General features: G+C 47.3%; 1 protein-coding gene across 2 annotated transcripts; it reads right to left on the bottom strand.

Annotated features, from left to right (window-relative positions):
- Positions 1-27,608, bottom strand: BRSK1 (BR serine/threonine kinase 1). Of its 2 annotated transcripts, XM_057533506.1 has the most exons (18): positions 27,133-27,608; positions 25,518-25,612; positions 25,344-25,429; positions 23,207-23,347; positions 20,457-20,573; positions 20,341-20,374; positions 20,187-20,255; positions 18,630-18,776; positions 18,016-18,047; positions 17,509-17,679; positions 16,893-16,990; positions 16,520-16,679; positions 16,234-16,294; positions 15,415-15,781; positions 14,899-14,947; positions 14,681-14,804; positions 13,760-13,958; positions 1-281 (listed from the first exon to the last, which is right to left on the bottom strand). In XM_057533506.1, the coding sequence occupies exons 1-18, from the start codon at positions 27,266-27,268 to the stop codon at positions 16-18; spliced, it is 2,352 nt and encodes a 783-aa protein (XP_057389489.1). In that variant the 5' UTR covers positions 27,269-27,608; the 3' UTR covers positions 1-15. The 2 variants fall into 2 exon arrangements, with proteins under 2 accessions (XP_057389489.1, XP_057389490.1); XM_057533507.1 differs by lacking the exon at positions 27,133-27,608 and having other exon boundaries at positions 25,340-25,429; positions 25,518-25,538.

Genomic DNA, 27,608 nt, shown 5'->3' with positions numbered 1-27,608 from the left:
TGGTTCCCTCGGAGCTCAGGCCCCAGCCTCTCTGGGAACCTGCTCCCAGCATTGCAGGTAGGACCTAAGGGCGACAGCAGGTGGGCCCTGCTGCCCCACAGCTGAAGCCTCGCCAGTAACACCCCCCCTGCAGCACCTGGCCACCAGGAAGTCTCCCCTCCGCCCCACGGGTGCCCCAAGGCGCCTCCCACCTGCCAGGGCCTGCACGGAGGGCTGGTCGTGAGTGCTCAGCAGCTGAGCCTGGATGGTCTCTACAACCCGCTTGAACCGACGGCTGGGACCTGGAAGGGGCAGGGAAACAGACTGATGGAACAAAATCCATATTTTACAACAAGACGAGAAACTTCAAACACAACAATTTTCTCTGCTGGTTTGGGCCTCCTCCCTCCCCTTTAGTGTGTGCTGTGCACCTGCATTAACCACACCTGCTTAGGAGGTAACCTTCTTAATCTTGTCAGGGGCCACGAAGACCCATGACCCACTACTCGCTTTGTACCTGGATTGTGTAAACTGTCAATAACACGTCATGTAATGTACAGCCCTCTGTCTCAAAAATTTATATAACTGTGGTTTGACCGCTAATGGCGGAACAGTTCTCAGAGCTTTCTGAGCGGCCATTGCTGGGTTATAATGCTCACTTTGGCTCGAATAAAGTTTTCCACTTTTTTCTTACATTGACCGATTAACTTTTTCGTTGCCGCGCATGGCGTAGCCGGCAGGATATGAGAGACACCCAGCAGAGAGCACCTGGAGTCTACTGGAACCAGCGCTAAGTACCAGCACGGGCCCATTGCCAACCCCCCGCCCCGGCTTCTCGGTACTCCTCAGGTGTTCTGACGAGTTCTGATAGCTGGATCTCGTTGTTTGAGTGATGATCCTGAAAATTTTATTCGAGCTGTTTTCACTTAAGACTTGGAGTCTTAAGGGGCACCGGTGTATTCCCTAGGCAGGACCTGGGGGTCTGGGCAAGAGGCCCAGGGAAACATAGGTGGCTGGGTTTTTGTTAAATTTGGCTTGAATGGAAGACTTCCCTGGTAGTCCAGTGGTTAAGACTCCTTGGCTTCCACTGCAAGGGGGCGTGGGTTCGATCCCTGGTGGGGGAACTAAGATCCCGCATGCCCCCACCCCACCATGAGGCCAAAAAATAAAAAATAAAATAAAATAAATACATTTGGCTTGAATTGAAAAAATAAAAACAAGTTGCTATACGGTCTGAACAAAACTTTTGCTAGTGAAATGAGAGACTGAATTATTCAGCTCTTAAGAAAAAGGGAGACCCACCATAACCATTAAGTAAATACTGCTCGTGGAGGTGTGAGGGGAGATGGGCAACAGAGGCTGATAACCTAGAACTCCGAGCACCTGTGATGGTTTTAGGCTGTTGCAGGGAGAAACCGAGACAGGTAAAAGAGTCGAAGTAACCCACGGGTAACTCCTTGGGGAGCTAGACTCAGATGCAGTGCACATACAATCCACCACACTGCCCTCAGAAAGTTGTTTAGATCATATTTCATATCTGAATTAGGCTATGACATTAATAATGGGAAATTGTGCCTCAAAGGCCAAACAGCTCCCGTGCAGACAGCCACCAATGGGAATACCACCTGGGCTTATGTATGTTTGCAACTACTTAATTGGAATTAAAGGAAATCTGTCCTGAAATGGCCAAGATAGGTTTCTTTCTTTTTTTTTTTTTTAATTTATTTATTTATTTGGCTGCACCGGCTGTTAGTTGCGACACGTGGGATCTTTTAGTTGTGGCAAGCGGACTCTTAGTTGCGGCATGTGGGATCTAGTTCCCTGACCAGGGATCAAACCCAGGTCCCGTGCATTGGGAGCACAGAGACTTAGTCACTGGACCACCAGGGAAGCCCCCAAGATGGGTTCCTTTAAGCACCCCAAAACTGATTTTTCATGCGCAGTTAAACCCTGCAGTCTCCTGGACCTCTGTCTGCAGGGTCTACTGGAAACAACAGTAGTTAAGAGTTTTTGTCTTTTTTAAAATTAGGTGAGCAGGGGAAAATATTTGTAGTGCTAGCTTCTAGGATCTTTTGAATTGGAAGAACTTCTAAACTGTAAAATTTTAGAGATCTCTCATCTTATTTTCCTATTGTCATTCATATTTAGAATTTTGAAAGTCTTCAAAATTCCAACATAGCCTCACTGAGGGACTTCTCTGGTGGTCCAGTGGTGAGGACTCGGCACTTTCATTGCAGGGGCCCGGCGTTCGATCCCTGGTTATCCCTGGTCGGGGAACTAAGGTCCCGCAAGCCGTGCAATGTGGCCAAAAAAAAAGGTCTCATTGAAAGATTTGTTGCAGAAGGCTAATGAAAGATCAATGACATAAAAGGTAACTAAAACATTACTGCTCCTCTCTATCCTCCTTTGAGTACTCATTCTAATAATTCTCTATGAAGTGCCTGTCCACTCTGACGATGCCCTTAAATGGTTACCTTTAGAAATGGGACCACCTGAGGCTGTAGGTGAGCCTCTTCAGATCAAAGGCCTAACTGACTGGCCACAGTTAAAAAATTTCTTAAAACTCAGGAAGGATGCTCAAAAGTGTTTGTAAATGGATTACCAAGATGGGAGGCCACCGGTATGACTAAACTGACCACAGCTGAAATTCAGAGCCTGATAGGAATATGGGGGGTGGGCGGAGCCTTCTCACCTAAGCTAAACGAGGGAAAGTAAAACATTCCAACATAGGTGAATGGGTATGTCAGTCCTTTGATCAATCACTGAGGTGGCCACCCAGTTCTTTAAGGAATTAAGAACTGTCCTTGTTTTACAAATCTAGTCTTTACAGGACCAGAGGTGCAGCTCCAGAAACAATCCAAAACCCACCAATCCTTTTACCCCTCCCAAAACCTTCCCTCTTTATCTTAAGAGGCTCGTAAGTATTGGAAACAAAAAAAAAATTCTGGCCTTGAGGGAACAAAGTCCTTCTAGAAGAACTTGCCTTTCTCCTCCAATGCCTTTGATATGCAAATATTCTACCTGGTCTCCTCCAGGAACTCTTAATTCCACCATCTTTTAAAAATGTAAATTTCAGGAAAGGTAATTCTTTTAAAAAGAAAGAACAGAGTCAGCTCTACCCACCACCAGAGCCTCCCATCAAGCCTCTTAGATAGCCTCAACCACCAGAGGGCAGACAACAGAAGCAAGAAAAACTACAATCCTGCAGCCTGTGGACCAAAAACCACAGTTACAGAAAGATAGAGAAGATGAAAAGGCAGAGGGCTATGTACCAGATGAAGGAACAAGAAAAAACCCCAGAAAAACAACTAAATGAAGTGGAGATAGGCAACCTTCCAGAAAAAGAATTCAGAATAATGATAGTAAAGATGATCCAGGACCTCGGAATAAGAATGGAGGCAAAGATTGAGAAGATGCAAGAAATGATTAACAAAGACCTAGAAGAATTAAAGAACAAACAAACAGAGATGACCAATACAATAACTGAAATGAAAACTACACTAGAAGGAATCAATAGCAGAATAACTGAGGCAGAAGAACGGATAAGTGACCTGGAAGACAGAATGGTGGAATTCACTGCTGCAGAACAGACTAAAGAAAAAAGAATGAAAAGAAATGAAGACAGCCTAAGAGACCTCTGGGACAACATTAAACGCAACAACATTCGCATTATAGGGGTCCCAGAAGGAGAAGAGAGAGAGAAAGGACCAGAGAAAATATTTGAAGAGATTATAGTCGAAAACTTCCCTAACATGGGAAAGGAAATAGCCACCCAAGTCCAGGAAGCGCAGAGAGTCCCATACAGAATAAACCCAAGGAGAAACACGCCGAGACACATAGTAATCAAAGTGGCAAAAATTAAAGACAAAGAAAAATTATTGAAAGCAGCAAGGGAAAAACGACAAATAACATACAAGGGAACTCCCATAAGGTTAACAGCTGATTTCTCAGCAGAAACTCTGCAAGCCAGAAGGGAGTGGCATGATATACTTAAAGTGATGAAAGGGAAGAACCTACAACCAAGATTACTCTACCCAGCAAGGATCTCATTTAGATTTGATGGAGAAATCAAAAGCTTTACAGACAAGCAAAAGCTAAGAGAATTCAGCACCACCAAACCAGCTCTACAACAAATGCTAAAGGAACTTCTCTAAGTGGGAAACACAAGAGAAGAAAAGGACCTACAAAAACAAACCCAAAACAATTAAGAAAATGGTCATAGGAACATACATATCAATAATTACCTTAAACGTGAATGGATTAAATGCCCCAACCAAAAGACATAGACTGGCTGAATGGATACAAAAACAAGACCCATATATATGCTGTCTACAAGAGACCCACTTTAGACCTAGGGACACATACAGAATGAAAGTGAGGGGATGGAAAAAGATATTCCATGCAAATGGAAATCAAAAGAAAGCTGGAGTAGCTATACTCATATCAGATAAAATAGACTTTAAAATAAAGAATGTTACAAGAGACAAGGAAGGACACTACATAATGATCAAGGGATCAATCCAAGAAGATATAACAATTATAAATATATATGCACCCAACATAGGAGCACCTCAATACATAAGGCAACTGCTAACAGCTATGAAAGAGGAAATCAACAGTAACACAATAATAGTGGGGGACTTTAACACCTCACTTACACCAATGGACAGATCATCCAAAATGAAAATAAATAAGGAAACAGAAGCTTTAAATGACACAATAGACCAGATAGATTTAATTGATATATATAGGACATTCCATCCAAAATCAGCAGATTACACGTTCTTCTCAAGTGCGCATGGAACATTCTCCAGGATAGATCACATCTTGGGTCACAAATCAAGCCTCGGTAAATTTAAGAAAATTGAAATCATATCAAGCATCTTTTCTGACCACAACACTATGAGATTAGAAATGAATTACAGGGAAAAAAACGTAAAAAAGACAAACACATGGAGGCTAAACAATACGTTACTAAATAACCAAGAGATCACAGAAGAAATCAAAGAGGAAATAAAAAAATACCTAGAGACAAATGACAATGAAAACGCGACGACCCAAAACCTATGGGATGCAGCAAAAGCGGTTCTAAGAGGGAAGTTTATAGCTATACAAGCCTACCTAAAGAAACAAGAAAAATCTCAAGTAAACAATCTAACCTTACACCTAAAGGAACTAGAGAAAGAAGAACAAACAAAACCCAAAGTTAGCAGAAGGAAAGAAATCATAAAGATCAGAGCAGAAATAAATGAGATAGAAACAAAGAAAACAATAGCAAACATCAATAAAACTAAAAGTTGGTTCTTTGAGAAGATAAACAAAATCGATAAGCCATTAGCCAGACTCATCAAGAAAAAGAGGGAGAGGACTCAAATCAATAAAATCAGAAATGAAAAAGGAGAAGTTACAACAGACACCGCAGAAATACAAAGCATCCTAAGAGACTACTACAAGCAACTTTATGCCAATAAAATGGACAACCTGGAAGAAATGGATAAATTCTTAGAAAGGTATAACCTTCCAAGACTGAATCAGGAAGAAACAGAAAATATGAACAGACCAATCACAAGTAATGAAATTGAAACTGTGATTAAAAATCTTCCAACAAACAAAAGTCCAGGACCAGATGGCTTCACAGGTGAATTCTATCAAACATTTAGAGAAGAGCTAACACCCATCCTTCTCAAACTCTTCCAAAAAATTGCAGAGGAAGGAACTCTCCCAAACTCATTCTATGAGGCCACCATCACCCTGATACCAAAACCAGACAAAGACACTACAAAAAAAGAAAATTACAGACCAATATCACTGATGAATATAGATGCAAAAATCCTCAACAAAATACTAGCAAACAGAATCCAACAACACATTAAAAGGATCATACACCACGATCAAGTGGGATTTATCCCAGGGATGCAAGGATTCTTCAGTATACGCAAATCAATCAATGTGATACACCATATTAACAAATTGAAGAAGAAAAACCATATGATCATCTCAATAGATGCAGAAAAAGCTTTTGACAAAATTCAACACCCATTTATGATAAAAACTCTCCAGAAAGTGGGCATAGAGGGAACCTACCTCAACATAATAAAGGCCATATATGACAAACCCACAGCAAACATCATTCTCAATGGTGAAAAACTGAAAGCATTTCCTCTAAGATCAGGAACGAGACAAGGATGTCCACTCTCACCACTATTATTCAACATAGTTCTGGAAGTCCTAGCCACGGCAATCAGAGAAGAAAAACAAATAAAAGGAATACAAATTGGAAAAGAAGAAGTAAAACTGTCACTGTTTGCAGATGGCATGATACTATACATAGAGAATCCTAAAACTGCCACCAGAAAACTGCTAGAGCTAATTAATGAATATGGTAAAGTTGCAGGATACAAAATTAATGCACAGAAATCTCTTGCATTCCTATACACTAATGATGAAAAATCTGAAAGAGAAATTATGGAAACACTCCCATTTACCATTGCAACAAAAAGAATAAAATACCTAGGAATAAACCTACCTAGGGAGACAAAAGACCTGTATGCAGAAAACTATAAGACACTGATGAAAGAAATTAAAGATGATACCAACAGATGGAGAGATATACCATGTTCTTGGATTGGAAGAATCAACATTGTGAAAATGAGTATACTACCCAAAGCAATCTATAGATTCAATGCAATCCCTATCAAATTACCAATGGCATTTTTTACAGAGCTAGAACAAATCATCTTAAAATTTGTATGGAGACACAAAAGACCCCGAATAGCCAAAGCAGTCTTGAGGCAAAAAAATGGAGCTGGAGGAATCAGACTCCCTGACTTCAGACTATACTGCAAAGGTACAGTAATCAAGACAATATGGTACTGGCACAAAAACAGAAACATAGATCAATGGAACAAGATAGAAAGCCCAGAGGTTAACCCACGCACCTATGCTCAACTAATCTATGACAAAGGAGGCAAAGATATACAATGGAGAAAAGACAGTCTCTTCAATAAGTGGTGCTGGGAAAACTGGACAGCTACATGTAAAAGAATGAAATTAGAATACTCCCTAACACCATACACAAAAATAAACTCAAAATGGATTAGAGACCTAAATATAAGACTGGACACTATAAAACTCTTAGAGGAAAACATAGGAAGAACACTCTTTGACATAAATCACAGCAAGATCTTTTTTGATCCACCTCCTAGAGTAATGGAAATAAAAACAAAAATAAACAAGTGGGACCTAATGAAACTTCAAAGCTTTTGCACAGTAAAGGAAACCATAAACAAGACGAAAAGACAACCCTCAGAATGGGAGAAAATATTTGCAAATGAATCAACGGACAAAGGATTAATCTCCAAAATATATAAACAGCTCATTCAGCTCAATATCAAAGAAACAAACACCCCAATCCAAAAATGGGCAGAAGACCTAAATAGACATTTCTCCAAAGAAGACATACAGACGGCCACAAAGCACATGAAAAGATGCTCAACATCACTAATTATTAGAGAAATGCAAATCAAAACTACAATGAGGTATCACCTCACTCCTGTTAGAATGGGCATCATCAGAAAATCTACAAACAACAAATGCTGGAGAGGGTGTGGAGAAAAGGGAAACCTCTTGCACTGTTGGTGGGAATGTAAATTGATACAGCCACTATGGAGAACAATATGGAGGTTCCTTAAAAAACTAAAAATAGAATTACCATATGACCCAGCAATCCCACTACTGGGCATATACCCAGAGAAAACCGTAATTCAAAAAGACACATGCACCCGAATGTTCATTGCAGCACTATTTACAATAGCCAGGTCATGGAAGCAACCTAAATGCCCATCAACAGACGAATGGATAAAGAAGTTGTGGTACATATATACAATGGAATATTACTCAGCCATAAAAAGGAACGAAATTGAGTCATTTGTTGAGACGTGGATGGGTCTAGAGACTGTCATACAGAGTGAAGTAAGTCAGAAAGAGAAAAACAAATATCGTATATTAATGCATGTATGTGGAACCTAGAAAAATGGTACAGATGAGCCAGTTTGCAGGGCAGAAGTTGAGACACAGATGTAGAGAATGGACATATGGACACCAAGGGGGGAAAACTGTGGTGAGGTGGGGATGGTGGTGTGCTGATTTGGGCGATTGGGATTGACATGTATACACTGATGTGTATAAAATTGATGCCTAATAAGAACCTGCAGTATAAAACAACAAACAAAACAACTAATACTAAACTTTCATTGGGTTATTTGTATGGAAATATGTTAATATAAATGTTTCAGACATTACATGAAATTTCTAAAAATCTTGTATTTGTATGGAAATATGTATGGAAATATGTTAATATAAATGTTTCAGACATTACATGAAATTTCTAAAAATCTTATATTTGTATTTGTATGGAAATATGTATGGAAATATGTTAATATAAATGTTTCAGACATTAAAAAAAAAAAAAAAAAAAAAAAGAAAGAACAAAAGGGAGACAGGTAATTTGAATCCAACCTGTTTTGTAACAGATGGGTTTTACATTATTGTAACTGATTCATGGCTGACATTTTGGAATGGAAACTGGGGGGTGTCTGTGTGTTTGTACGTGTCTGTCTGTGTGTTTGTAAGTATCTATATATGTGTGTTGAAAACGTGTTATTGCCAAAATTAGTTTGTAAGTGGAAATTACACTTACAAGGAAAGGAAATTAGGCACTTATATAAATTCTCCGAACTAGAAAAAAAACTAACCCCAATGACTTTCAGGTTTGTGTAAACTGGGAAATATTGGGTATAGCATTAATATCTGGTACTAAAATATAGCTGAAGCTTGTTGCATTAATTAATACAGACATGTCTTTAGAGTCATCAGCGTTAAGTGTAATATTTTTATTGTACCTAGGTTTACTAGAAATCAAATAAATGAGATATTATCCCTGTTACAAAGTTTGTCAGCAAGAAAAATAACTAGATGTGATGAAACTTTTCAGTAAATAAAATAGATGTAAATGAGATAAGCACTTTTAGGTAAACTCTTTAGGAAAAATTATGTTTTGGGAATGTCTATCTAAAGTAGTCTCTCCAGATTTTGATAACTTGAAACTTCATGGAGTTTTGCTAAACTAAGTTAAACTACAGGAATCCATTGAATATCCAGATCCTTTCCAAATAAGATACTGGAACAGTAATTACTGAATATATGCTTCCTTTTACAGAGAAACTAAAGGTAATTAGGACTATTAATAAATATGGTTGATGCCACACTAAAACATTTTCTGTGGGAAAAAAAAAACACTTTTTCTAGAAACTATAAACAGTATTTATACATTTGCTAACCTATGGGATGCTAATGTAAAAGTTCATACTTGCTTACTACTTAGTTTGTGCTAGAAACTAAGTTTTAAGGTTAAGAATTATGCACGTGTAACTAAAGCTACCAAAATAAACATTTCGGTATGCAAGAAAAGTGGAAGGTATATTTTCAGTAAAAGACAGTATGAAGAAACGAAATACCTTTTGTTAAGGGAAAAGAAACCCCGAGGAAAAAGTTTTGTGCATGTTCAGGGTTGGCTAAGATTAAATTGAATTTAATTAAGTAAATGACTTTTATATTTATTTATTTACTTATGGCCACACCGTGCGGCTTGTGGGATCTTAGTTCCCTGACTAGGGATCAAACCCAGGTCCCCGGCAGTGGAAGCACCGAGTCCTAACCACTGGACTGCCAGGGAATTTCCGTAAATGAATTTTAGTATTAAAGTGTTACAAAACCTGAATTTGGTTTTCTCTCTATTAAGAGGACAAAGTTTTCTGAAAATATTGACCTGCTTTTGAAAACAGATTGTAAAGTTTCTTTAGCTGGTAATCTGTTACAACTTTCAGTATTTGCTTTTGAAATCTTTTTTGTGACTTTGGTTAAGTGAATACAGTGACCTATGTCCTATTTGACCAAGTGTTTTGAAATCTTTTTGATTTTTTTTTTTAATTAATTAATTTATTTTTGGCTGCGTTGGGTCTTCGTTGCTGTGCACAGGCTTTCTTTAGTTGCTGCGAGCGGGAGCTACTCTTCCTTGTGGCGCGCGGGCTTCTCATTGCGGTGGCTTCTCTTTGTTGCAGAGCACGGGCTCTAGGCGAGCAGGCTTCAGTAGTTGTGGCTTGCGGGCTCTAGAGCGCAGGCTCAGTAGTTGTGGTGCACGGGCTTAGCTGCTCCGCGGCATATGGGATCTTCCTGGACCAGGGCTCGAACCTGTGTCCCCTGCATTGGCAGGCAGATTCCTAACCAGTGCGCCACCAGGGAAGTCCTCTTTTTGATATTTTGACGAACTTTCCAAATATCAAATTCTAATCGAAGTTCTTTTGACCTCTAGCTAACTTTGGGATGCTTCAGAGAGGGCTCCTGGAGCATCTCAGAGAGAAATATTAAGTTTATTTTGTATGTTAAATTACATGGGAAGCACTGTCAAATGAGAGGTTATCAAAGTTCTTAGGTTGTATTGTATAGACAAATGTCATTAATATATATATTCTAGAAATTATATAGAATTCCTAAAAATCTGGTATGTCCTGATAAAATGTTATCAATCATAATTCTAGTAATTATTTTAAAACGTATGTCACAGCAGTAACAAAGTTCATTTGTCAATCGCATTGGAATCAGGTCTTTAACCTTGACTATTAAAGTCTTTTGTCATTTATAGACAGTTACTGTTGTACTCTGATGCTTTTGCCAAAAAAAAATGCTTCATTGTCAAGAAGATTCATAGAAAGGACTTTTTGACAAGTACAGGTTTCTGATAACTTTCAGATCATACTGTTGAACTGGGTAAGAAATTAAAGCATACTAATGGAAAACCTGGTGGCTTCATGAAACTGTTATGAAGATTAAGATCAAGAATTAGTCACATAGGACTGAGAGAACTGATGAATATGGTTATAATTTTGGGGTTTTGTCTGAAATACTGCTGGTTTTTAATCTGTGTTTTCCAGATATAAGGAAACCCTTCCCCTCAACCTAATTATGACTTGACTTGCAGCAATTTGGTAAATTGTTCCTTTATAAGCAGAATTGAAACATTTACCTTTTCTCTTTACCTGTTGTCTCCAGATGTTGGAAACTCTTAGGTTCCCAGCAGCTTTCTCAGGTAGATAAGGAAAGCCACCTCCTGACAGGTGCAAGAAGCCCAAAGTATTTTAGGGACCTCAAAAAGAGAGGAATTCATCCAACTACATAGATATCTCAGGTGGAATCTGTGACACATCCTTGGCATGGATTTCCTGGCCTCAAGAAGTTTTTTAAAAGTTCAATCTGAGGGACTTTCCTGGTGGTCCAGTGGTAAAGAATCCACCTTACAATGCAGGGGATGCAGGTTCGATCCCTGGTCAGGGAACTAAGATCCCACATGCTGCGGGGCAACTAAGCCCTCATGCCACAACTACTGAGCTTGTGTGCCTCAACTAGAGAGCCCGTGTGCCACAAACTACAGAACCCACGCACCCTGGAACCCCGGGCACCACAACTAGAGAAGAGAAAACCCACACGCCACAACTAGAGAGAAGCCCGCGCTCTGCAATGAAGAGGCCACGCACCCCAATGAAGGATCCCGCAGGCCTTAACAAAGATCCCGCTTGCTGCAACTAAGACCTGATGCAGCCAAAAATTAAAAAAAAAAAATAATAATAATAATAAATCAATCTTTAAAAAAAGTTCAATTTGAGAATGAATATATGTATATGTAAAACTCAATCACTTTGCTGTATACCTGAAACTAACATGACACTGTAAATCAACTATACTCTTAAAAAAAAAATTCAATCTGAGATCCTTTATGAAAAGTTCCAGCACAGCCAATTTAAAACAGCTTATGTTTGGGATTCCCTGGCAGTCCAGTGGTTAGGATGCGAGCTTTCACTGCTGTGGACTCGGGTTCGATCCCTGGTCAGGGAACTAAGATCCCACAAGCTGTGTGGTGAGGCCAGAAAATAAATAAATAAATAGGGGCTTCCCTGGTGGCACAGTGGTTAAGAATCCGCCTGCCAATGCAGGGGACACGGGTTCAAGCCCTGGTCCGGGAAGATCCCACATGCCGCAGAGCAACTAAGCCCGTGCGTCACAACTACTGAGCCTGCGTGCCACAACTACTGAAGCCCACGTGCCTAGAGCCCATGCTCCACAAGAGAAGCCACTGCAGTGAGAAGCCCACACACCACAACGAAGAGTAGGCCCTGCCCACCGCAACTAGAAAAAGCCCGAGTGCAGCAATGAAGACCCAATGCAGCCAAAAGTAAATAAATAAAATAAATAAATAAATAAATAAAACAGCTTATGTGGTCAATTAACCAGACTTACTTTGCAAACAAATTAGTCTTAATTTGGCTATATTTGGTAGAAATGAGGGTAATTTTAGAAAGAAAAAGATTACATTTCAGTGGATATTAAATTCTAGTTTTGTTAATTGACACCTGTATTTACTGCCTAAGAATGAACAAGCACAATGCAAATGCAAGATAAAATTAGCCTAAGTCCTAGTGGACAACTTGGAATTGACCTTTAGTCCATGCCAGACATCTTACTAGTACAACCCCCTAAAGGGAAAGAAATAACTTGGCTATTAAAACTCAACATCAAGGAACAGGATGGACTCAGGGCAAGTAAGCAACCACCTTTGCATCGAGAGACCAAATATTTGATCATCTAAGGCTTTCTGAAAGGCTGTTCCCCAGTTATAATCCTCAGTTTGCCTTGAATAAAATTTTCTTTTTTTTTAGATGGACTGATTAATTTTTTCATCAGTAAGACTGACATGGGGCTGGGGACAGGGAAGGCGCTCCCACCCTGTGGAACCAGTCCCGCCACCCAGCAAAGGACTCTTCTCCCTTGCCTCAAAATCCCCCTATTGGGGCTGGGCATAAATCCATGGTTTGCAAGTGGGACTAAGGAAGATTCGACTTAAAATAATGATGTGCGTTGTTTTCTATTTAAACGGGTTCTAGTTGAGGCCATGAAGACCCAGAAACGTAAGAAAAGTAAATGGGAGGGGAAAAAATCTTAACATTGAGAAAGTTCTGCATGTTAGTCTTTAAAGAAGAAAAAAAAAAGAGCCATAGTTCATTTCGGTGATGTAATTCCCCAGTGCCCCATAGCAGCTTCGTTAAAAACTCTAGGAACAAGCTCATCTCCCAGAGGTGCCATGTTAAGATTGGTGGCAAGGACAGCAAACAGAGGTGTTCCTCATTATCCAAACTCTTGTTATCAGGACTCGGGGACCAAGCAGAAATGGAAGCAAGGCACTTCTGTGGTTTTCATCTCTTGTGCCAACTCTTGATTGGTTGTGGCTGCCTGCAGTAGAGCTCAGCAGAAAGAAGTGCTGTGATCGATTGGTGATGTCTGCTCTGGGTGTAGGAATGAGTTTTGACAGCAGAGCATGACAGTCTTAATCTAGGAAGAGCCCAGTGCTTTGAGGTCAGGAGGCCTCAGTTGAGCCCCAGCTCTGTCACGGTCTGCAGTGTGACTCTGGCCAAGTCAATTTACCTCTTTAGGATGCAGTTTCCTTCTCTGTGAAACCTCAAAGGCTGCTGGGAAGCCTCAAGGAAGTAGTGCACATAAAGCACTGGGCATGTTGTGAAGGAGAGGATGTGGGGGGTCTGGGAGAGGACGGGGCTCACAGAGTCAGCACCATCTCCTCCTCCTGCTTGCTGCCCTCCTGGGCTGCTACCCTATCTCAGCTCTTTTGAGCATCCCACACACCAGGCTGGGGGCAGCTGCATCAAGGGAAACTTACCGGAGATGAGAGTAAAGGTGACAGAGTAGATGCCACCACCACCGCTGCCGTCCCGCCGTGGGGAGGGCTCTGGACCCTCAGAGGAGCTGATGTCCACCTGGAAGCGGACGGGCTTCTGGAAGACGGAGGGGCCACCACTGGCCTTGTACTCAGCCCGGAAGCTGGTCTGTGACAGCACACTATGACTCAGGCTGGGGATCTGAGAGAGGTGGGGGACAAAAGGAGGGGGTGATTTCAGTGACCTGACTCCAGGGGACGGATGAGCAGTCCTGTGACCACCTCTGCCCAAGGAACTACCAGTCCCCTCAGCCACCAGGGGGAAAGAATAACAGGAAAGGCATTGGGAGGCCCCACTGTCCGCTGGGATTTGTAGTTTTCTCTGCCTTATAAACAGGGCATCAGAGGAATGATTGAGCAACTGAATCCCGAGGTAATAAGGCTTCTCATATCTGGTGCCAACCCCAGGCTCCAGAACCACATGAAACAAACTTCTTGCTTCCTCCACAAACACTGGCTAAAGTCACATCTGTCTCAGAAACTTTAAGTCCCATGAGACCCTAAAGCAAAAAACCACAGGACCCAGTGGACAGCCCTAGAGTCCACTGGAAAAAGTAGTTCCTTTTGCCAATCTCAGACCTGGTGGTAGGGAAATGGCTGGGAAACTCACTAGTCCTCGGTGGATGCTAATATGTGGGAAATTGTAATTCAGGATTCTGTTTCACCAATTCCAAGCCCCAGGGCGCAATAAACCTCTCCTGCCTCCATGCCCCCACAATGACCAAGCCCAACTCGGGCTGGAAAACTACAAATCTCATGAGCCCCAGGTGGAACTCAGGCCAGTGCTAAGGTGGTGAACCCCAGAGGCTGCTGAGATTTGTAGTTCTGTGGCGGCGAGGTTGCATGGGGACCCAGGCCCCTCACCGACAGGAAGGCATGGACAATGTCCGCTTTGATGCTGCTGAGAGGTTTATCCTTTAGCACGAGGAATATTTGTTCTTCTTTGTCCAAGGAGATGAAGTTCCCGAACCAGGAGCGTTTTGCCAGCCTGAGTGGGAGGGGATGGTTGGAGGTGGGTCGGGAGGGGGCTAAGGGAATGAAATCCCCCCTCCTGCCCCTCTTCCCTTCCTTGTCAGACTCACTCTGGAGAGGACTCTGGCGTCAAACTGGACATCTCCTCGGCAGTGGGGACTGGGGAGGGGAGAGCATGGTCAACACATGTCCATCATCCTGGTGCCCAGCACACAGGCCAGCAGTGGCCTCCAACCAGAGGTTCCAGCCCCCAGAGTCTATTCACTTCCCAGCAGGTAAACCCCAAATGGCACACGGCAGGATGTTCCTTCTAGGGATGGGCCCCTGGTTAGGCCACGCCTCCCGAGTTGAGGCTTGCTAGCTATGAGCCAATGGGAAGGTGAGCCAGAGCACTGAAGGGGCGTGTCTTTCAGACGAGCTCCTCCTCCAGAGTTGGAGGCCCCGCCTCTTCTCTCCCCAACACCTGAATCTCTGGTCACAACAACATCTTCACCTCGGATGTGTGAGTCCAGGCCCCCAGCCTCTTCCTTCCCGGGGACCCAGATGTCAGACCCCAGCCCCCACCACCACATTAGGACTCAGGAGTCCGCATCCCCAGCCCCTTCACCCCCAAAGGACCTCCATACCCTGCATCTTGCGCCGGTGAAAGCGTGGGGAGCCCAGGAAGCTGTTGCGGATGGAGTTGAGACGACTCCTCCAGGCGGCTCCCCCGACGCCACCGCCGGGGCTGGGGGGCGGCGTTGTCCCTGGGGTCCCAGTGGGGCTGGCCCGGGGCGTGTGCAGGGGCGAGTGCAAGGGGGTCCCCCCGGAAGAGCGTGGGGAGCCTGGGGGGCCGGGCAGGGGTGTGGAGCGGGCACTGGGGGGAGGGGGCTGCTCCCCGGCGCCCCCACCCCTGGGGCCCCGAGAAGGCAGCGTCTGCGTTTTGGAAGTCGGTGAGCCCCCACCCCGGGCCTCATCTCCAGCGGGCTCCGGTGAGAAGGAAAAGACCGGACTCTGCGGAGTGGTGGAGTCGGGTGAGAGGGTGGAGTCAACTCTCAGGAGGCTCTAGGCCCACTAGCACAGACTCACAGAGGTGCACCCCAAAGCATGCTGGAACTTGTAGTCCAATTATTTCCCCCAACCCCCATTGTTGCGGGGAAGGGCAGGGACTTTTTCTATCATGCTGACTGTAAACCCAGCAGTGACTAGTACCCAGTAGGCGCTCAACTAGCTTTTGTTAACTGAATAAATGGAACCCTTCAGACACACTGAAAACGCTATCCTGTTAAGGTGGGAAATGGCCGATGGACTAAAATACTAATGAGGCCTTGGGTCTTTGGCCCTTTAGGGGCAAGGAGGCATCGTCCCAAGACTTCATGGGAGTTGTAATTTCTGCTGTTCCGTCTTTGCTCCACAGTGTCTTCACCCCCTTACCCCTTCTTAATCCATCTGGGACCTGGCCTTACCCTTGGGCTGCTCAGAGGGCTGGATGACAGACCAGTGGAGGCTCCACTGACACTACGGGATCTGTTTTCAGGACAGATTAAGAAAAAAGAAATCAGGTGGGAGGGTTTCAGAAGGCTCAGATGTCCTCTCCCTTCCACACTCCTTTGAGATGAGGAAACGAGGCCCAGAGAGGGGAGGAGACTTGTCCCAATCACACAGCACCTTTGAGGTGGGTATGGGGTTAGAGCCCTGAACTCCCTCTCCACCCAGGGCTGTGGATCCCACTGGAGGGGCAGGGGCTCCCACCTCTGGCTGTGCTGGGCCATCTCCAGGGCCCGTCGGGTGGGCACCGGGGAGCCACCACCCCCGGCATCCGTGATGCTCAGGACTTCCATGGACTTCCGCTCTGGCCGCCGCTTCCCGTGACGGCTCAGCATGGGGGAATCCACACGCTTCCGGGGTGGGTCTGAGGGCCGAGAGTTTCAACCCAATCAAAAGATACACTGGTCCAGCTGTACATGGCACTCGTACAGATGGGGAAACTGAGGCTCAGAGTGGCGAGGGGTTTTGACAAAGGTCACAGAGCAAGTCAGGGAGTCTAAACGCAGAAGCTCAAGGCCTGCAGCCCTTTCTTCCCTCAGGAATCTGGGGTCTGGACTCCGAGCCTTGCCCTTCTCACCAACATCATTCCGAGGAGGTAGGTCCTGGTCCTCACAGCTGGGATACCGCTCCTTCCGATCCAAAAGCAGATAATATATCATCTTTTCTTGGTTCTCCCTATGGGGGGGGGGGCGGGTAGGAGAGCACTGGGGTCAAAGGTCAGGTCCCAGAGATGGTCTCATCCCCTCCCTGTGTCTGTGGCTCTGTGGGGCTCAGTCCACTCAGTTTCTCTGTCTACGGTTCCATTCTCCTAGGTAACAATAGGGTTGGTCCCTTTGTCTCAGTGTACATCTCAGCCTCATTTTACTCAACGTTAATAATAATTATGCTAACACCTGAGCACTTACTATATGTAAGCACTATGTGAGGCACTAAGTTGGCCTCAGCATCTATTAATACTTTTCAGCATCGTTTCTTTTTCCCACTGGTCCTACCACTCCCTCCTGGTTCCCCCTAGAACAGCTCCTCGCGGGAGCTTTGAGCCACGCCCTTTCCAGTGGCCTGGACCTCCCCATCAGGGGAGTCTGCGAGTGCGCAAGGCCCCGGCGCGCCCCCTGCCGGCTGTTGGGAGAGCTGCAGCAGCTCACCCCATGTGGCCAGGGTGTTATGTGTTAGAGTGGGGGGGGGGGTCTTACTCCTCGCTGCGCAGCTCGCGATGCAGCCGCTCGCGGTCCCTGAAGCAGCCCAGTGAAGCCATGCTCTCCAGGACATCAGGGTCCAGCTCTCCGTTTGATGGCAGGCTCCGCATGGCCACTCGGCGGCCTGGGGTTGGCTCCAGGCACGGGTCCGGCTCGTGTTTCCCGCCCCTGGGGAAGAGAAGAATTGTAGCGAATCGGGCATCTCCTTCAGCGGAGACTCAGGGGTCCCGGGTCCCAGCCTGCTCCTTTCTTGGGAACCCAGGAGTCCGGGCCCCGGCCTCTCCCCCCTCACACCCAGGAGTCCAGGCCCAGGAGTTCGGCCCCAACCTCTTCTCTACCTCTGTCTTCCTCCCCTAGGACCCAGAAGTTCGAGTCCCTAGCCCCTCCTTATTCAAGACCCTCGGCATTCCGCCCCCTAGCCGGCTCTCCTGCTTTGGGAACCCACGATATTTGGGGTCCTCTCCCTCTGCCAGGGACCCAGATGTCCAGTTCCCCCATACTCACAGGTACCAGGGATGTTTCTGAATTTGCTCCAGCTGTGAGGGGCGTGGGTCGTAGAGAAGCAGAAGTGAGATCGTTTGAACACAGTAGGCACGCAGTGAAAGTAGACTGGGTGATGTTGGGGGTCCCTAACGTGCCCCCTCCACTCCCCCAACCAAGGGCAGTACGACGGCACGACAGCTCATGTCTCCCCCTAGTGGCGGCTGTGAGGCGCATTCTGACTACTCCGTACTGGCCGGGCTACAGGTCCCGCATGCGCAGTGGCAACCTGCCCCACCCCCCGCTCCGCTCCACCTCGGAAGGGCCGGTAAGCGCATGCGCACTCCCGGGGGGGGGTGTGTGTGTGTGGTGGTGGTGGTGTGTGTGTGTGTGTGTGGTGTGGTGTGTGTGTGTGTGTGTGTGGTGTGTGTGTGTGTGTGTGTGTGTGTGTGTGTGTGTGTGTGTGTGTGTCGGGGCAGGTGGGCAGGACCCCAGGGCCAGGGCTCAGCCAGCGATGCCCCTCCCAGCCCCCAGCCGTCACCCCAGGGACTGACGGGCAGGTCTGGAAATCCATCCTCATGACTCCCCTAGCGATTCTGTCCCCACCATCCACTGTCCCTCCATCCCCCCCAACTCACGCTGAGCCTTTTCTCCGGCTCCACTTCGATCATCCCCCTCAGGAGGCTCTGGCAGTCTGGAGGAATGAAGTGGGGCATGTGGAAGACGCCCCGTTTCACCTTCTCCAGCAGCTGGCGGAGGTTGTCATCGTCGAAGGGCAGAGCCCCCTGTGTGAGAAATAAAGACCCCTCACACACACAGCTTACGATATTCCAGGCGAGTGCCTAAGCGCCTCACACGCATTGACACATTTAGTCCTCACCGCAAGCCCCAAGAGGTAGGGAGCTATTACTATCTCCACTTTGCAGGTGGGGAAGCTGAGGCACGGAGCAATCCAGCAATTTGCCCAAGACCATCTAGCTCGGAGTGGCAGAGCAGGGATTTGACAATGGGCAGTCTGGCTCCAGCGCCTAAGAGGCTGGGTCCGCAGCTTGGAGGCTGTCCTTTAAAAACATGCTTCTCCCAGGGAGTTCCCTGGTGGCCTAGTGGTTAGAATTCTAGGCTTTCACTGCCATGGCCCAAGTTCAATCCCTGGTCTGGGAACTAAGATCCCACAAGTTGTGGCAAAATAAACAAATAAATGTTAAAAAATGAAAACATGCTTCTCCCTAGTTTCAGGAGGGCTAATCTTCATTCATTTTAAAAAAGTGAGCGTCCATTACAGGTCAAGGATCTAGGAGTGAACAAAGCAAGCCCTTGCCCTCCTACAGTTCACACCCAAGAGTGGGAGAGGCTGGTGAGGGAGCTGTATAGTGATGGAGTGATTGAGGTGACACTGGAGCACAGACTGGGCTGAGCGAGGCCTATGGGAATCTGGGAGTGTAGCAAGTTGAATGGTGTGCCCCCAAGATTCATGTCTACCAGAACCTCAGAATATGACCCTGTTTACAAATAGGGTCTCTGCAGATATAATTCATTGAGGATCTGGAGGTGAAATCGTCCAGGCATTAGGGTGGACGATTAAATCCAAATGCCTTGAAGAGGAGGGGAAATCACAGAGAGATATCCCTCAAGGAGTTACACACACAATGACAACTCTGTTAGCTGCCAGGAAGGAGATAGCCTACTACCACAAGGAAATCTGACCACATGGGGGGAGTGAAGGGGGCCAGGTAGGCTTCCTGGAAGGGCAACAATTGAGCTGAGAGCTAAAAGCAGTCTAGTATTAACTAGGTGAGCAACAGGGCTGGCAGGGATGGAAGAGCAGGTGCAAAGGCCCTGTGGTAGGAGCCAGGCTGATATTCCCCAGTCTGGTTCTATTAATCATTACAGTACTGTAATCAGGATCAGTTAGTAAACAGCCACTTTCCCAAGTGCTCCAAGTCCTCCTGGCTGCCCCATCCCTTTCCGGGGGACCCGCCTGGGCTATCTCACAGTTCTGTGACTGAACGGTTAGCTCCAGGCACAGAGAGCGGTGCCCCCAGGATTTTGCTCTGTTGGTGAATACCCCCACCTTCCTGGTACCAGTTAAATATTTGGGAAACAACCCCTGAGGTGAGGATGGAAGTAAATGTTCTGTGCTTCCACCAGGCAGGACTGTTCTAGAAACGGGGCAGGAGAGGTGAGGAGCACCTTACCACAAGCAGGGCGAAGAGAATGACTCCACAGCTCCACATGTCCGCCCGGCGGCCATCGTACTTTTCCCCCTGGAAGGGAGAAGGACCAGCCATCACGTTCATCTCTCCCAGGCTCCCTCCGCTCCTCTCTCCCCTCCGCCTGCCCCTCACTCACCTTAATCACCTCTGGACATGCATAGTGAGGGGACCTGAGAGAGAGAGAGGTGGTATGAGCTTCTGGCTGGCTTCTGACCCCCTCCCTGGGGCGTAGGAGGCCGGGCCCCCACTCACCCACAGCTGGTCTCCAGGAGGCTGTCCCCCACCTGCAGGGACGCCATGCCGAAGTCCGCGATGCGGATGTTGTTTTTCTCGTCCAGAAGCAGGTTCTCAGGCTTCAGGTCTCTGTGGCTGAGACAGGACGGTGGGACTCAGGCCTCTGCCCTCTTCCCAGAAGCCAAGGTCCCATTCACTATTCTCAGGGGGGACATATCTGGAAACTTCTAATTAGGGACGTTTTCAAGCATGCCCCAAAGTTGGAACAAGAATATAGGAAGCCCCGTGTACCCACCCACTAGCTTCACCCATTATCAATTTGGGGCAAATCTTCTCTTATCTCTATCCCTACATATGCTCTCCTTCCCCCACTGGACGATTTTGTAGGAGACCCCACACAGCGTATCATTTTATCCACAAATATTTGAATATGTGTGAAGTGAGATATTTTGAGGTAAGCAGGCAGATGATACTGAGCTGGTTCTTAAAACATTCAAATATTTCAATGCTGAATAATAAAAAAAAATACTGCCACCCCAAGCCCATCACTGGTTCTCCCCCACCCCAGAGACAAACTCCTCAGGATGTAAGGGTTAATGTCTGGGGGAGGTGGGGCGGAAGATTCTACAGTTTCTCTTGGAAGTGGTCCTTAACTGGGTCATACTTGTTAAATCTGTTGACTATCGCCCCCTGGAGGCCAGTGTTTTTAATGTCAGAGTCTAGACACTTAAGGTGTTGACAAGTTAAATGGGCTGCCTTTTCATCACCAAGCTTTACTCCCAGGTCTCAGCCCCTCCACCCTGATCCCCATCCCAGAGAGCGAGGTGTGCAAACAGATGAGGCTGAAAGATGAACTGGAGGCATCTATTTTGCACCTTAATTAATCATTAAAATGCTGCATATTGAATATCTTGTTTTGAGAGCTGAAAGCAATTCAATGAGGAAAGGAAGATCTTTTCATATGGACATTTATATGCAAAATAAATGACCCTCAACCTTTACCCCACGCCATATACAAAAATTAATTCAAAATGAATCTCAGGCCTAAATGCAAGAGCTAAAACTATACAACTTCTAGAAGAAAACACAGGAGGAAACCTTTGTGACCTTGAGCTGGGCAAATATTTCTTTTCTTTTTTTTTTTTTTTTTGGCCACACCACGCAACATGTGGGATCTTAGTTCCCCACCAGGGATTGAACCCGTGCCCCCAGCAGTGGAAGTGTGGAGTCTTAATCACTGGACCGCCAGGGAAGTCCCTGGGCAAATATTTCTTAAATAGGAAAGCAAAAGCATGAATTGTAAAAGGAAAACAATCAACAAACTGGAATTCATCAAAATGTAACACTTTTGCTTTTCACAGGATATTGTAAAAAATGTAAAAGCATGTCACAAACTGGGAGAAATTACTGGAAAAATATACATTTGATAAAAGATTTGTTCTTAGAATAAGTAATTCTTAGGAGTTATTCCTAGAATTATCCCTTGTTCTGGAATAAAGAACTCTTACAACTCAGTAACAGAAAGACAAATAACTCAATTAAAAATGGGCAAAGGATCTGAACAGATGTTTCTCTGAGGAAGATATACAAATGGCCGATAAGCATGTGAAAAGATGTTCTACATCATTAGCTGTCACGGAAATGCACATCAAAACCACAATGAGATACCACTTCACACCCACTAGGATAGGTATAATCAAAAAGTCAGATAATAACAAGTGGCAAGAGATTGGAACCCTCAGAGACTGCTGGCAGGGATGTTGAATGATATAGCTGCTTTGGAAAATGGTCTGGCACTTCTTTAAAAGGCTAAACATAGAGTTCTCATAATTCCCTGGTGGTCCGGTGGTTAGGACTCTGTGGTCTCACTGCTGAGGGTCTGGGTTCAATCTCAGGTTGGGGAACTAAAATCCCACAAGCCGCACGGTGTGGTCAAAAAATAAAAAAATAAAATAAAGAGTTCCCATATGACCCAACAATTCTAATCCTAGGTATATACCCAAGAGAACTGAAAACACAGGCACACGCCAAAACTTGTACGTGAATGTTCATATGTCCATATTATTCATAATAGCCAGAAAGAAGAAACAACCAAAATGTCCATCACCTGGTGAACGGATAAATAAAACATGGCATATCCATACAATGGAATATTACTCAGTCATGAAAAGGAATAAGTTCTTGATACATACTACAACATTTTGAAAACATTTTGCTAAGTGAAAGAAGCCAGCCACAAAAAGACTACATATAGTATGATTCCATTGATAGGAAATGTCCAGAATAGGTAAATCCGCAGAGACAGAAAGTAGATTAGTGGTTACCCAGGGCTGGGGGTGGGGTAAGGTGACTGCTTAGTGGGTAGTGATTTTTGGGGTGATGAAAATGTTCTAAAATTAGGTAGTAGTGACGCACAACATTGTGAACGTATTAAAAACTACTGAACTGTACGCTTTCAAGGGGTGAATTTTATGATGTGTGAGGGTTTTTTTGTTTTGTTTTTTGGCCGTGCCGTGGGGCCTGTGGGATCTTAGTTCCCCAACCAGGGATCGAACCCATGCCCCCTGCAGTGGAAGCACGGAGTCCTAACCACTGGACCGCCAGGGAATTCCCTATGATGTGAGAGTTATATCTCAATTTTGAAAAAGGGATAAAAGATTTATTTGGGGGCTGCAGGACTCTGGCTTCCAGGCAGCCTGCTATGTGCTCCCAAGGGCCTGCCTTCTGAGCAGTGCTCATTCCGGCCTCCCCTCAACCTGCCCCCTCACCAGATGGAGTAGCTATGGCAGAAGTCCAGCGCCGACACGATCTGGCGGAAGAACTTCCGGGCCTCCTTGGGGGTCAGTCTCCCCTTCTTTACCAGGTAGTCGAACAGTTCACCTCCAGACACGTGCTCCAGAACCAGGTACCTGGGGGACATGGAGGAGGCAGAGGGCTGGAAGGGGCATGTGGAGGACCAAAGAGCCTGGTCTCTCTCTTCCAAAAGCACAAGACCTCAATCCCATTGGCCCCTGGAGGCAGAGAATCCCAATTCTCATGAGTCCCTGGGAGGAGGCGGCTCCAATTCCCATTAGCCTCTGGGAAGCAGAAACTCAATTCCCATTAGCCCTGGTCAGCATGTCAGTTTCAGGGGTCAACACTTTGACTAGTTGTCCTCAGGAGATAAGGCAATTCCATTAGCACCTGAGGTCAGAGATCCCAATTCTCATAGGCCCCTAGGAAATAAAGCCCTGTATTTCCATCAGCCTCTGGGAAGCCAAAGTTCTCATTCTTACTAGTTTCTGGGATGCAGATAATGGAATTTTAATCTATTTTTGGATAATGATATTTGCAGTGTGTACCAAATGAACAGTCAACATCTGTGAGCTATAGCCTACAACTCCCATCAACCCCTGGGAGGTAAAGACTCCAATTCCCATCAGTCCTTGAGAGAAAGAGACACTAATTCCCATCAGCCTCTGGAAAGCCAAAATTCAATTCCCATCAGCCCTGGGCAGCACAGACTCCCATGTTAACTTCAGGAGTATTAATACTTTGACTCCTAGTTGTTTCAGGAGATAAGGCAACTCCATCAGCACTTGGAGGAGACCCCCAATTCTCACAGGACTTTGGGAAATGAAGACACCCACCCCCACCCCTACCTACTCCCATTACCCCCTGGGAAGCCAAGCCTCTTATTCCCATAAGCCTCTGGGATGAAGAAACTTGAATTCTCATTAACTCTTGGCAAAAACGATTGCCTTGTGCACCAATCTAAGTCAACTTCTGTGAAGTAAAGGACTACAACTCCCTTCAGCTCCTGAGAGGTTAAAAACTCCCAACTCCCATAAGCCTCTGGGACATAGAGACTTCTAATTCCCATCAGCCACCTGGATTCTAAACACTCCAAATCCCACCAGGCTCTGGGAGGCTAAACCTCTAATTCCCATCAGCCCCTGGAAAACAAAAGCTCAATTTCTATGAGCTCTTGGAAAACTGAGGTTCCTCTGGGAAGCACAAACTCCCATGGGCCCTCCCTCCCCACAAGGATGGTGGAGTGAGAGTGATAGCTCCACCAATCAGGGACAATGGCCCCTCCCTGCCGCCACACCTGGGGAAGCCTGAGGACTACAATTCCCATGAGTACCTGGGGCTAGCCAGCTTCCTTCCTAGGGAAATCCACCCTAGCATCTGATGGGTGCTGGAGTTGGTTCATCCTGGGGACTGCCTGGTGGGGGCAGGGGGTTGTCCCCTCTCTCGCTGCCCAGTCCAGCTGTCCCTTGGGTCACCAGAGTCCAGACAAAGGTCTATTGTCTGGAGTCCGGACAGCTGGACCCCACCCCCATCCTAAGGGGAGTAATCAACTTTGAGATGCAGACTTAGAACTCCTAAGGAGACCATTGTTGGGGTGTCCAGTCATAGCACCCAGAGTTATGCTGGGGGACGAAGGGAGCCTCCAGTGCTCCAGAGAGGGGGTTTGGGAAGAGGCCTGGGGCTTTGCTAGGCCCCATTGCCCTAGCAAATAGGAAAGGGATCTGCCCTTAGCAAGTTGGGTCTGGCTGAGGGCATCAAGATGATCCAGTTTCGAGTGTTCCCTGCAGCGCAGTAGGGCGAGGGACTGGGGCTGGAGAGGAAGGGGGAGGATCAGCCTCTGTCCCCCACTCGGGATGGCTCAGGCTTAGCTGTCCTGTTGCTGGGGCACAATCGGCTTGTAGCGTCAGGCCAGCTCAGTGTGGGAACAAGGAGTGTTATGAGTGTGTGTGGGGGGGGATTGTCCTTGTGCAGTAAGGAAGGAACTGGGCCTTCAGTGGCCCAGCCAGGAGAGCTCAAGTTTCCCCAGGCCCCTCCATGCCTTGTTTCTGGAAATGTCCCACCCTAGGAACTTGGGGAGGGCACATGGGGGGCTGGGTGTCTATAAATACCTACAAATATTTCTTGTTCTCGTAGACGTCATGGAGCTTGAGGACATGTGGGTGCTCAATGAGCTTCAGGATGGCAATCTCCCGCTCCACCTGGGGGAAAAGGAATGGAGGTCAGCCTTGCCTCCCTCCCTGCCCCCAGCCCCAAAGGGTCCCCTCTTCCCCCAGCACACAGACACACCTTCATCAGCACTGACTCGGACAGCTTCTCCCGGTTCACAATCTTGATGGCAACCTTCTGGCCCGTGATGCAGTGGACCCCGAGTTTAACCAGACCTGGGGGATCGGGATTGAAAATGTGGGCTGTGCTCCCAGGGCATTCTCCCCGCCTCTGGCTCCTAAGCCTCCCTTGCCACCCCGTTTCCTCTTTCTTCCCCTGCTGGCTGTTTAACGGTGGCCTGAATCACTCTCACCTGAACGCCTGCGGCTGACAGCCGCCATTCCCACCAAACGCAATTCTCTTCCCGCTCCCTGTTGCCCAATTCTGTTCCTTCTGATTGTCCATTCACCTACCTGCCTCCCCCTCCCTCCACAGCTACCCTCGATTTAAGTTCCTCTCTCCACATATTCTTGCCTCACTGAGTCTCCGTAGTTTTGTCTCCTCCAATCTGCCTCCTTCAAACAAACCTCTCTCTCTCTCAACCCATCACTTCCTTGAATTCTTTGCCCTTTAATCTTCTGGAGACACCATGTCTCCCAAGGAATATAATTTTATGATTGCCCCCTTCCCAGACCATCCTCCTCCACCTCCTCTCAAACCCTGACCTCTCAATCCCCTTCTTTGATCTTCTTTTAATAGCAGCTGTAGCTGGAAGCATGCACACCCCAAGGGTATCCCCACTCCCCAAGGGTAAGCCCCAAAGCCACAGACCCAGGTGTACAGGCCCCCACCCTCCTCCTCCCTTAGACCCAAGAGTCCAAGCCCCCAGCCCCTCTTCCCTCAGACCCCCAAGTCCAGGCCCATGGCCCCTTCCTCCCCCATAACTCAGGAATTCAGGTCAGCAACACCTTCACACTTTTTTGCACTAGGATATGGAGTCTCATCCTTTCCCAGCCCTGACCCTCAGCTTCATAGAGATCCTGGACCCAATCCTGAACCTCGTACCCAGAACACAGGTGTTCAGCTCCTGTCTTACACCCACCCACCTCCCACCTGGCAGGAAAGAGGTTACAGAGGCTTAACAACAGTGAAAGATGACCCCCCCAATCCACAGCCACTCCTGAGGGATTTGCCACTTGCATCCACCTTTCCACCTCTCCATTCCTGGTCCCAACATTGAGCCAGCATGCTGGAGAAGGGGCAGAATGCTGTAGACCTCATCGCCCCAGCTTCAGTCCCCCTGTAACCCCAACAGAGGCCCTCCTAGGCCAGAGGACAGTGCAGAGAGAAGCAGCTTCCTGAGGCGCACCCCCATCCCAGCACCTCACCCCGGCCTGCGGCTGTACTGCACCAAGGACCTCAGCTCCTGGCCCAGACCCTGGCTGCAGGCCGAGGTCCCTTTCCCACTGTGGCCTCGGACCCCCCAACCTCTGCCCCCAAAGGGTGGGAGCCTCTGGGCCCCAGCACCTCCTCCCAGGAGTCCAGGCCCCCAGCTTCCTTCTCCCCAGGACCCCAGAGTCTGAGCCCTCACCCCCCTCCATCCTAGGGACCCGGCAGTCTGGACCCCAAGTCCCTTCTCTGTGAGGGACTCAGGGATCTGAGCGGCCAGCCCTTGCCCTTTGAATACCCATGAGTCCCGCCCTCTGTCCCCTATCTCCCCTCGCCCCCGCGCCAGGTGTCCCCTCCCCTGACTCACCTGTCTGTCCTTTGCCCAGCGTCTTCTCCAGCCGATAGGGGCCCACATATTGGGCATGCTGGGGTGGGTGTGGGTGTGGGTGCGGGAGGTGGTAGGCAGGGGAGCCCCCGCCCCCCTCCTTGCCCCCGGACGACATGATGCCCTTGGTCCCGGCCCGACCGGCCCCCCGGCCGCCCCCCCTGCGGCCGGTCGCCCCGTCCCTCCGGTGGGGGCCGGCGACCGCTCCGTCCCGGCCCCCCCGGCTGCCCCCCACCTCTCCGGGGGTCCCCAGGGGGCTGGACTGGGCCCCCCCCCCAGTCGGCGGGCCGCGGAGCTGGGGGAGGGGGGGCTGGCCCGGGGGGGTCAGGCCCCGGGAGTCAGCATGGCCCGGGGGGGCTGCGCGGCCCCCCCTCCCCAGCCCGTCCCTGGCCGGCCCCCCCCTTCCTGCGCCTCCCCCCGCCGGGGGGGTCTGAGGTGCGGGCCGGCGGATGCTGCAG

This window comes from Balaenoptera acutorostrata, chromosome 19, assembly GCF_949987535.1.
Source record: "Balaenoptera acutorostrata chromosome 19, mBalAcu1.1, whole genome shotgun sequence".
Classification (NCBI taxonomy): Eukaryota; Metazoa; Chordata; class Mammalia; order Artiodactyla; family Balaenopteridae; genus Balaenoptera; species Balaenoptera acutorostrata.
The sequence above is the reverse complement of the archived record's forward strand: the minus strand, read 5'-3'. Positions and strand labels throughout refer to the sequence as shown.

What these genes read in the sequence shown, in the direction of transcription:
- BRSK1 (XM_057533506.1), bottom strand. Translation starts at nt 27,268, where the DNA reads ATGTCGTCCGGGGGCAAGGAGGGGGGCGGGGGCTCCCCTGCCTACCAC. An exon ending in TTCTCTTCGCCCTGCTTGTG is followed by an intron (nt 18,777 to 20,186) that starts GTAAGGTGCTCC and finishes TTTCTCACACAG; the next exon opens with GGGGCTCTGCCCTTCGACGA. An exon ending in TTGTCCATGCCTTCCTGTCG is followed by an intron (nt 13,959 to 14,680) that starts GTGAGGGGCCTG and finishes CACCTCTCTCAG; the next exon opens with ATCCCCAGCCTGAGTCATAG.